This window comes from Buteo buteo, chromosome 7, assembly GCF_964188355.1.
Source record: "Buteo buteo chromosome 7, bButBut1.hap1.1, whole genome shotgun sequence".
Lineage (NCBI taxonomy): Eukaryota > Metazoa > Chordata > Aves > Accipitriformes > Accipitridae > Buteo > Buteo buteo.
Window position 1 is genome coordinate 31,354,802 of NC_134177.1, and position 11,250 is coordinate 31,366,051.

At 51.7% G+C, this 11,250-nt stretch overlaps 1 protein-coding gene across 3 annotated transcripts in view; it reads left to right on the forward strand.

Moving 5' to 3' along the window:
* EPHB1 (EPH receptor B1) overlaps positions 1 to 10,410 on the forward strand; it is an 84,922-nt gene extending 74,512 nt beyond the window's left edge. For all 3 annotated transcript variants that reach the window (XM_075032203.1, XM_075032204.1, XM_075032205.1), the window contains exons 16-17: positions 286 to 1,648; positions 10,032 to 10,410. In XM_075032203.1, coding sequence (XP_074888304.1) covers positions 286 to 394 — 109 coding nt within the window. In that variant the 3' untranslated portion in view covers positions 395 to 1,648; positions 10,032 to 10,410. The remainder of the gene's footprint in view (positions 1 to 285; positions 1,649 to 10,031) is intronic.
* The last annotated feature ends 840 nt before the right edge of the window (positions 10,411 to 11,250 follow it).

Sequence of the window (11,250 nt, forward strand, 5' to 3'; positions counted from 1 at the left end):
CAAAGGAAGGGTGTGAGCATCCATCACACCGGTCAGCAGAAGCACCCTGAGTCTGGAGGTGGCCGCGTTCACTATCTGAGGGTCAGTGTGGGGGTGTCTCCCTGCTCTCGGTCCCACCTCATCCCCAGTGATGCTTATGGGGCTGCGCTTGGGCTCTGTGCCTGTTCTTCTGCTGGCAGGCATGGACCTGCTGAGCTTACATCCCTCACCTCACTTAGACACAGCAAAACAGATACACCAACCCTCAGCTGCCTATTGATATTCCTCCATCTGTCTATCTTCCAGAGACCTCCTGAGAATAGGGGTGACTTTGGCTGGGCACCAGAAGAAGATTCTGAACAGCGTCCAGTCCATGCGAGTACAGATGAGTCAGTCTCCGACCTCGATGGCATGACGTCCCTTGTTCAACAGGGAGGGGACGGGGAGGGCACGCAGCGGAAGGGCAGAGGTGGGAGGGGAGAAACTGACGGGCGCCGTGGAGCACCGTTTGGAGGGGTGCCGCCACTGCCTGGGGACTGTGACTGCAGACGAAGGGTGTTCCTAGGACTCATCTCTAACTGGTGACTTCCGTTCCTCACCAACAGAAGCACACTTACCAATGTCATGGGGAACAGCATATAAATACATATAAATATGTACAAATCATATATTTAAAAAACAAAACAAAACAAAAAAACAAACACAAAAAACAATGAAGACAAACCAATGTACGTTGGGGAAGCAAACCCAAACCCTAGAGACCAGACTCCAATCCCACCACCAGTGAGCAGTGGTCGAAACTGAGAAGGAGGAAGGGGCTGTTGGGGAAGGGAGAGGCACGAGATGGAGTATCCCATCCAGAGAAACCACCTTCCTTTTCTTTTCTTCTTTTGCCCTCCCTCCCTGCCCCAGCCCTCCCTGCTTACCCTGCTTCCCTCTCTGCTCATGGACCAGGGTGGAAGTGTCCTCAGACATCTCTGCAGCTCCCTGCTGTCCTACCCGGGCACTGCTCTGGCAACTACCAAAGGACTTCGCTGACCACTGCATGGGGGATCCGACTCAATCCAGTTAATGTCTTCATATTGAAGAAGAGATGTACCTTCAATAGAAAACCTTGGGTTTTTTTTTTCTCTTTTGCTTGCATTTTTTTTGCAAAAAGGAAAAAAAAGGATTTAAAAAAAAAATCCATCCTGGAAAATGGAAAGAGGTGTTCCCGTGTGTGTGTGCGCTCGTGCGCGTGTGTACGTTGTCAACCTACCGTGGACTCACTGCTTATCCGTAACCGAAGATCACCGCTGACCCTGTGGCCAGTGGCCGGCCAGTTCCCAGCACAGGGGGGGCCGGGGGTTGTGCCCACAGCCCCCGGGAGTGGGAGGTAGCAGGGAAGCGCCCAACAGCAAAGCAAGCACTCAGCATCCTGCAAGCGGGGAGGAGGATGCCAAGGGCCAGCCGGCACAGTGGGGATGGGATGGGACCGGAGGAGCCGCTGTGTGATTGTGACTGGGTCAGTGACTGCTGGAGAAGGAGAGCTGCTCTGGGAAACAGACTGCTAAGGCCTCCAGAGCCTCGGCGATGCACGGAAGATGGCTATGGAGGACTTTTTTTCCCATTCTTGCGGACCTAAGGATTTTGTTATTGAATTACAGACTTAGGTTTCATGGCTTCAGAGGTAGGTCCATTTGTCTCATGTACCTCTTTGTCCATCCGTTCATCCCTCTCTCTGTTTTTCAGCTCACTTCCTTAAAACCTCTCCCAGTGAATGTTTCCCTGTGTTTAATTTGGGTTTGTTTTTTTTTGTTCCACTGTTAGTCTCCTTTGCAAATTGATCTAGTTAAAATTACTAGACGCATGTCAGTGTTTACACAGAATATTGTAAGACTGGGCAATCTAATGTCCCTCTGTGGATCGCGCCGAGAGTTTATAAAATGAATGAACTCTTAATAAGGCTTTTACTTAGACGGTTGTGTGTGAGTTGTGATGATCCATCACTGCGCTCTTGCAGACACTGTGCTGGCAGCAAGCAGCACCCATGGGGCAGGGGGAGCGGCGGCACGGGCGGGCTGCCCAGCTGTGCCTTGAGGGCTGCCGGTCCCTGCCGTAATTTGGTGGCGCGGTGGCTCATATGTATATGAGAAACCCTCGGTCCTCCTCACGCATCCGACCCCGCTGTGGGGATGCCCTGCATCTGTCCATGTTGTGAGGATGTCCCGCATCCTCCTGTGCCACGGTGATGCCCCACATCCAGCTGTGCCATGGGGATGCCTTGTGTCTGTGCCCGTGGGGGTGCCCACATCTGTCTGTGCTATGGGGATGCTCCGTGTTCATCAGTGCCATGAGGATCCCTCATGTCCACCTGTGTTATGGGTTTTCCCCTTGTCAGTCCTTGCCATGGGGATGCCCCACATCCATCTGCACATGGGATTGCTCCGTGTCCATCTGCACCATCGGATTGCCCAATGTTCATCTGTGCCATGGAGATGCCTCGCCAGATTTGCTTGCTGCCACTGAACACAAGGGGATAAGCCCTTCCTCTGCCTGCTGCCAGCACCTGTCCACATGTCCTGGGTGTGAGCATTGTACCCCATGTTGGAGGCATCAGGGTGCTCTCTGGCTCGGGGGAGCCCCCTGTGTCCTGTGGGGAACACGTGCTTGGTTTGGGAGAATAGCAGCTGACACCACCAGCAGACAAAGGACCCTGGTGATGGGGTGCTCTTTACACCTCCGATTTTATTTCTTTAATTGTCTAAGGAAGATGACCTGCTGCTCTGCTGAAGAACAGGAACTAACAAGATGCAGGAATGAGCTTGTTTCAAATCACTGAACTCCCCCCAGAGAAAGAGGCAGAGAAAAACACCCCTTGTTTACAACAGCAGGGACTGCTTCTCGTCCTGTCTGATAGACGATCGCTAATACCTCTCGGGATACTCGCAGCCCAAATCTGTATTCCAGGATGTTGTCACACCGAATACAACATGCAGATGGAGTGGGTGCTGTGCATACTAATACACTGCCTCACCACATTGATATTCGCCGGTGGTGAAGGATCCTTTGTGGTTTTTTTTTATGATTTCTCTTTTATTAGAAGGAAGCTAAAGGCATTTAAAAAAACGAATGACAGCGACACAGGCTAAATATCAAAACTCCACCTTTACGACTCCTTTTTATTGAAAAAAATAACATAAAATTCAGAAGACTTCTGTCAGACCATTTTGTTTCTTTAGAGCTCACTCTTCCAAGAAAAATAAGTTTTCCAAACCGCAAAGCCTTTCTGTCCAGGAGTGACAGCATTATACCTGCCTGACCATGACAATAGGGTTCTGTGTCTTTGGACTGGCCCTTCTTTTCCTTCATCAAATGCCAAGGAGGAGGCTCTCACCAGGGTAGGAGGTGCAGGGCACCATCGAAGAGGTGCTAAGTCAAGGCTTGCTGCCAACATTCACTTCCCCGCATCAACAGGAGACTGCCAGGTGCTTGGCCGTAGCTGTGTGACTGCACTGTCCAGGTCACTTGGGAAGTCTCCTCCATCAGCAACGTCATGGAGAAGCGTTTGAGATGCTCTGGCTTTGCCTTGTGCGGGGATGGGGCGGGAGCTGCAGGCAGCGGTGGGACCTGGGGCAGGAGGCTCTGCCTTACAGCTACTGCTATGTCTTTGTGGACTGAGGAGTGATGCAGATTTGGGTCCCTTGGATGCTTTGCCAACGTGGAGGAGCTCTGCCAAATGTGGGCAAAGAACCACTGGGAAAAAAAAAAAAAAGAGAAAGAAAACGACTAAGTGTGGTCTAAAATGAAAGCTCCCATTTCATGTCGCTTTCTGATCCGTGCTGTGGTTGGCATTGGAGTCCCATTCTTTGATCCCAAAGGGGAAGGGATGGCTCAATTATTTCCCCCCCCCCAAAGTTTTGGTTTGCACAGAATAAAAGGAAGAAGGTGGCATTTCTGATCAAAGCGAACCAGCTCCACAGACCTTTACTCCAAGCTGGGATTCATCTATCACACAGGGTCCTGGTGGGTTCGTCTGCCATGTGCTAGTGCTGGGAGGTGCCCTTCAGTGGTGCACCCTGCCAGGGTGGATCCTGGCCCCCGGCTGCTGCTTGTAGCTGAAGCTCGGCTGCGGTGCCTTGCTCGTCTGGCCACATCCCACTTCTGCGCTGAGCAGCAGCACATGGATGTGGCCGATCACCTGGGCTGCCTTCAAGTGAGCCCACCTCATGCTCACCCCTGATCCCGTCCTTTCACAGAAGTGCTTTGCAGTTGTCAGCTCCTTCTCTACATTTCTATGGCAACTGCGAAAACCTGAGCCCTTTTGTGTCTTTTTTTTTGCGTGTGTCTCTGTTGGCTTTGTCTTTTTTGCATGTAGTGTTACATCAAAAAAGGGACTTTTTGCCACAAAACCCCTGCTCTGAGCTTGGCCCAAGGTCTCGGTGTGAGAATCAGTGGACAAGATAGTCATGTCTGGACTGGGTGTTGCCTTCAGTTGGCTTCACGTTGCCCCCTCCCTTCTGCATCCTCCAGTGACAGCCCCACTGTGTTGCTCCCCTCATCCCCCTCCTGCCCCCCCCAAATCGCCATTGGTAATTCAACTGCATTGTTTCCCCCGGGCTTTGCCGTATCTTTTATACAACCCCATCCCTGGCGGGCTGCGCCATGCGCGATGGAGGAGGCAGCAGCTTTCTCAATAGCAGTAATTAAAATGAGATGTCGTGCCGCTGCAAGTGAAGGTGAACTCAACCACCCGCACATCCAAGGCGAGAGCAAGCTTTTGAACGTGGAAGAGGAGCATGTATTAATAGCATTATTACGTGCCTCTTTCTAGAAAAAAAAGGAATGTATTTTATGCCATTTAATGACCTTCAAATTAACAGTTCTTTGAAAGCACTTATGTATATTTAATTTTAAATGTTGCTGCGAGTCAGAGCAGGGCTTGCGATGAAAACAGCAGGCAGCCGGTTTTTAAATAAGAGTGAGCTCAGACCATTATTTCTGAGCCTGTCAGCTTTTGGTGCTTGTAATGCTCCTTTCCCTAGCAGAAAACAGGGCTGTCATTCCCCCTGTCCCCCTTCCCTTCTTCTCTGTCTCTGCTCCAGGAGCTCCCACACGCTGGCCCGAGCCCCACAGGATCTCCTCTTCTCTCCGCTCCTCTGTGGGGCGATGGCATCTTCCCCACGAACTGGTGTGGAGGATGCTGCTTCTGCGTGTTTGATTCAGAGGGAGGGAAGGGTTGTTTTGGGGTTGGTTTGCAGAGGTCTCATCAATAAAGCTGTCCACATCCCTGCCTGCTGGCTGGGGACATCCCTGTGGGAGCCAGGGGAGCATCACAGCTGGCCTCTGGCCTGGGATAAATCATTGGGCATCACCTATGAAGGTTTTTTTTGCACTGCCACAAACACCATTGTTTTGTGATGGGGACAGACATGTTTGCGTTCGTTAGGGTCTGAATTAAGGCTTTTGCCTCTGATCCATAAAAGCTGCTGATATATTTGAGCCAGTCTGTGTTCACTTAGAAATCGTTACTCTTAAACATTGAATTTGACTTTAAAAAAAAAAGGATCAATCAGTTTCTAAGATGAGGAATGGATTTACAGACCCTGCGGCAGATTTTCAAGCTCTCAGAAACGTACTGTAGCTCCAAGGCCACCCGTGCTCGTTAAACTGCAGATGGAAAGACGGGTGGTTGGGGCCAGGGTTTCACATCCAGCTCGTGCACTCATCCAGGTGCTGCGCGTCTCCTGCTCCCGTAATGTCCTCACTGCACAAGGAGCCGCAGGGGATTATTTAATGCCTGTGTCATCATCTGCTTTGGTGCCTCTTCTGTGAAGGATCCTGCCAGGAGGGATGCTGATCTAATTATGACTTGGGTGCCTTCCAGATTATTTTCAAAGAGCCTGAAGCAGACCTTCTCCATCAGTTCCCAATGAGTCTCCTCTCAATTTCGGGAGAGCCAGAAACTTCTCGAGCAATGATGGAGGTAATGGAGGAGAGATGAAGTCCACGCTGATGGGACTCCTGTGACGAATTGTTTCACCCTGTCAGTGGTTTCTCTGTTGCTCCTGTTCCAGCTTATGTTTTTCGTAGAATTGATTTGGGTTGGAAGGGACCTTTAAAGATCATCTGGTCCAACGCTCCTGCCATGGAGGAATGTCTGTGCCTGTCCCCGTTCAGCTCAACATCTTCCAAAAGCTGTCTCTGGGAGGTGTGAGAGCTGCTGTCATGTTGTGCTATCCCATTTTTGATGCCCTCGGGCTTTGGTTCTGCATCTGTGTCTTGTGGGAGGTCTGCTGGCTCGTGTCTGTCATTGGACCCTGATGGGCTGTGTTGCCATCCCAGGGTCTGGTGTGGTGGAAAGAGGAGCAGGCATGGCTGCTCTGATCAGGAGAGGGCCTCCTCTGCTTTGTATGGTGGGAGGAGATGCGAGATGGGAACCAGGCACATGCCTTTGGGGACTGTTAGCATCCATGGCATTAAATCTTGCCTTGGTTCATGTCAGAGGAGCAGATTCGTGCTGGGGCAGGGAATACATCCGCCTATGGTGACCATGGTGCCCTTCAGCTAGGCCCTTCTGAGTTGTCAGAGCTGCTGGCGCTCTGGGGACAGTGTCCCAGGGCCTTCTGCTTTGGCTGGCTGTCCTCCACAGAGCAGCATCACGAGCATCCCTCCAGCCTGGGCGTAGCTGCCCATTACTCCCCATCTGTGTTTGAGCATCTCCACTGCTTCTGCTCTCCTTCCTCTGGCCATCAGCATTTAAAACACTGTGAAGCCCTTGGCTGTCCATCCCCCTCTGCATGGCTCTGCTGTAGTGGCTGTTTTAGGGGTATCACCAGGTCCCAGCAGACCCTAACGCATGGACAGCAAGTGGAGGATAAACCAGCTGTGTTGCTAGGTGAGACGACCATGGACAAGGTGGCCCCATCAGTGGCAGAGGTGGGATGGCATTGAGGTCTCCTGGCCTGTCACTGAAGGGAAATGCTGGAGGAGGTTAATCTGAACAAACCAGCTGCATGAATTTTAAGTGGATTAGCTGAAGTCCGCTCGTTCCCAAAACAGACGTGCCCTTTTGGGGCGGACGTGGAAGTGGATTAGGCAAAAATCTACTTAAGGCTGTGTTAATTCTAGATAAGTGTAGGGGGATTAACGCCTATCCACTTAAAAAAATTAATTGGAGTGAACTCTTCTCCGTGTCCCCAAGTAAACAAGGCTCGGCAGCTTTTTCCCTGTCCACTGGCCCAGGCTGTGGCTTTCCCTTCTCTGCTCTCCCATCCCCGCACATTGCCCAGGAGCCGACATCACAGTGGGGGTGAACCTGCTCCTCTCTCAATGATTATCCTCAAGGGTCTCATTAGGCAATTGAACCCTCGTGTGAAGGTAGGGGAGAGAGGGCAGGAAAATTATGGTCACCATCAGTGCAATTATCAATGCTAATTAGCGCCGAGCGGGACTGACGGCGGGAAGTGCAGACCATGCCAAGTGTTGTCTAAGGAGCAAGGAGAGCCTCATGTCAGAAATGTGGGCTTGAGCCTTGTGGGGGCTTCCACAGGCAGGTGGCCGTGAAATGTGCACATATCTGTTTATTTTTCCACACCACGCTTTGGCTGAACTCTTTCCAGATTCCCCAGCCTAAATATTTGGGGAGGTGTCCACAGCCAGAGGCTGCTGCTGGTCAGGGACTCCAGTCTTCTGGCTGAGGTTAGTGCCTGGGCAGCAGCACTGTCACCCAACCCCGGTGGTGCCCAGATGGGGATGGGGCTCCGGGAGACTCCTGCCCCAATGTCCCAGGGGAGCGGTGGTGAGGTTCGACTCCCCTTTGTGAAAGGGTTGGGTGAGGGCCGTAGCCAGGACGGTGCCTGGGGAGGTCTAGCAGGAGTGGTTAGTGATACGGCGATGGCTTTGGGGCACTCCCAGAGCTGGGGGCAGCTCCACACATGCCTCCATCCCTTCCCCGCTCCCACCTGCTGCTCCCCTTTTCTGCAGCAGTGCTTAGGAATAGCAGCTGGGTGTGCAATGCCGTCCATCCTTTGATTGTTTTGGGTATTTGCAATTCTGCCCCAGCTGCCCTATTCCCATGAAAGCAGAAAGGGAGAAAGCCCCGGGGGCCAGTGTGCTGTCCACATCCCAGCCACACCGTTCGCTCCCCTATGGCCACACTGATGCTGATAACACCTTCCCTTACAGGTTGCCTTCTCGTCTCACAAACGTGGCCTTTTTATTGCTATTTGTGTCACACCAACACTTACAGGCTGAGATCAAAGCCCTCTGTGTCATGCTGCTTTGCAGGGGCTCCCACGCCAGAGCATGGGGAGGAGGATGTCTGATGGGGCGGGGAGGTGATTCGGTGGCTGCGTACCTGGGGGATGCTCGACTGCGCTGCCCACCGTCTTCCCCCACCTGCTCATGACCTGTCCCTCGGGTCCTTTGGGCTCAATCCTTTGGGGTTGGCCCAAATCATGCGTAGCTGTCCCCGATCATTTTTGCCAGGGTGAAGGGAAGGGCTGCAGCTGCGGTGGGAGATCTGAGCCAGCAGTCGCCATACTGGGGGAAGGCGCAGGCTCCCCACGGGAATAAAAACCCCCAAACCCTTCCCCGGCTCCCTTGCTGCCGGGCGGATTGGGCGGCTGTGGCTAAATGAGCTGGGAAGGGCTGCAGTGGGAAGGTGATGGTGGAGCTGGGAGCAGCACCCAGGGCTGGAGCCCTTGCTCGGCTTCGGCTTTAATGTGGCTGAACCCACAGCCGATATAAATCGCCGTCACCCCACCGACTTGGGTGCAACCACCCTGATTTACACCAGTCCCTGGGGACCTGCCCAGCTCAGCAGCATGTTCAGCATCATCTGCTGTGCCCTGCATGTGCTGCCTCTTGTTAAACATTATTTGTATTCCTGTTGTCACTTTTTTGCAGCCGTTTAGCTGTTCTGCTCCCATTAATGTTGATGGGAGCCGTCAGACTGATTCTCCAAGTACGGCACCAAAAATGGACCCTGGTGCATAAGAAATACACAGCAGTATCTTTTCCCCAGCCGAAGCTTTTTTTGGTTTTTTTGGTTTTTTTTAAGATAATCTCAACTTCTCTTACCCTTTCTTCCATGCCCCCTTTTCTGCCAAACACTAATTACTAAATAAAAGTTTCATTACTTACCTGGGTTTGCTAAAAAAATTATTTCCGTTCAGGAGAATGATGGATTTTAATAGGAGTGAAATGTCAGACACAGCTGGAGTTGTTTTTTGAAAGCATCAGTATGTTTGGAGAGGCACAGAGACTCCCGGCAAGAATTATGCCAGTGAGCCCTGGTTATCGGTGGCCCAGCAAAGGGACGCAGCGGTCAATTGCTTTGTTATTTAATGTGGCACCCTTATGCTTCCAAGTTGCAGTTGTATATTAAAAGCATCTTTGCCTCTCCAAAGTGGCTAAATAATGGGTTTTTGCTGCTGCGCCACACATCTTGGTTGCAGGGTGAGAAGGAGGTGCTCCTGGGGTTGCTCTTCTGGTTTGGAGACCTTCTGTCTTCCCCCCCGCAGAGGAGAAAATGTTGGGGTTTTTTGTTTTTTTTTTTACATTGGAAAAAGTGATTTCGTGGTGCCTGGTGGTTTGTGCCTGCTTTAGACCCAGGGGTGCTCATATTGCAGTGGGAGGGGGGGAAAAAAAGCATCTTCACTGCTGGGGAACACGGTAACCTTCCCGCCCCCAAAATCAAGCCTCAGCCTCCGCTCTCTGAAGCATCTCGGCTTCACAAAGAAATGTGTCTCTTCTCTTCCTTTTTTTCCCCCGAGGAAAAATTGAGAGCTTTCAGTGAAATTGTCGTTTTTCTGACAGCATATTAATTAATCACTGCTCTGGGTTTTTGTTTTTTTTTTTGAGAGGCTGTCTGCTCTAAGAAGTCTTTGGGTTTCGCTGGGTGCAGTCCCCACCGGCTGCAGGGCAGGGGGCTGGGGGGGACGGACTCAGTTTTGCGGTGGGTCTCAGCTGCAAGGAGCAGCCTGCGTTTCTGGGGAGGTGCTGCATCTCTGAGCACGGGACATGCTTATTCTCACCCTCTTGTTGTTTCCCTCCTTCTTGCCTTGCAGGGGTGTTGAGTCCAGCATCGCAGCTGGGCAGCAGCGCCAGAGAGGGGATTGACACTGGTCCCCAGGGACCGTTTTCCCCCCTGCCACCCACAAGATGATGATCCGGGAGGTCTCCGCAGCACCCCGGGAGCCCCGTCCCCCCCCGAGCCACGGCGTGCTCTGTGCCAGCCGGCCGTACCCTGTCCTGTACATAACCAGTGAGATGTCTGTAAAAGGTTTCACCCCTTGTAATTTTTTTTGCCCTCCTCCCCCCATCCCCCACCTCCTTCCCCAATTTGTTGATTGTGTTGAAATTGTCGGAGTTTGTAACAGTAACTTTCAGAGAATATTGTACTAAAGAGAAAATTGCACTCAATAAAAATGATGAAATAAGCCTGATCCCTCTCCTTCCCCTTCCCAGGGGCAGCCTTTCTGCTGCCGGTTTCTCTTCAGCTCGGAGCTGGGTGAATATTTGCCATGAATATTCATTTGGGGAACTGGCAGCGCTCCATCGCTCCTTGACTTACCTCAAATTTTGATGTCTATCAGATTTGGCTCTCCGGTTTGTAAATGAAGTGACTTTATTCTCAGCGATCCCTATCAGCAGTTGCTTGCTGCAAAAAGCCAGGAGAAGGAATTTTCTTGGCACAGATTTTTCTGTGAAATATGTTTCAAAGCCCTCATGTGCAATTTCTTGGGGAAGCCATGCTGGAAGTGCTGACTGGGATGAAAGTGCTGTCCGCGCTGGGGGAGCACGGCAGCTCCTCGCTTCCTGAGTCTTGCTGGAGCCTGTCAATTAAAAGGCCGATGCTCAGCTTGAACCTGCTTGCCTTAAGGATTACTGTAAATGATTGCAAGAAAATGGGTTTTTCCTTTTGCATTGGCTGTGCTCGGGCATTTTATCCAGCTGGGACCACACAGCCCATCCAGGTGATGCTACCTGAGGGTAGCTGACCCTGCCAGCATTGGGAACATCCTCCAGCCGATGATGAGGGCTAAAACAGGAAAGTTTTGTAAATGGATAGATTTAGAAATATGCAACCGCCACCCAGGTATTTGGGGTTAAGAAAGAGGAGCTGCTCCTGGGAGAGCTTTTGAGGAGGAGGTACGACGGGCTTCCCATGCCCCGTGGTTTTGGGGTGATCTTCCAGGGAGAGGGAAGCAGACGCTGGTTCGGCCATAGGTGGGGCTGACATGTCCCTGAGGTCTCTGCTGCCCTGTAATTCTCAGATCAGTAGTA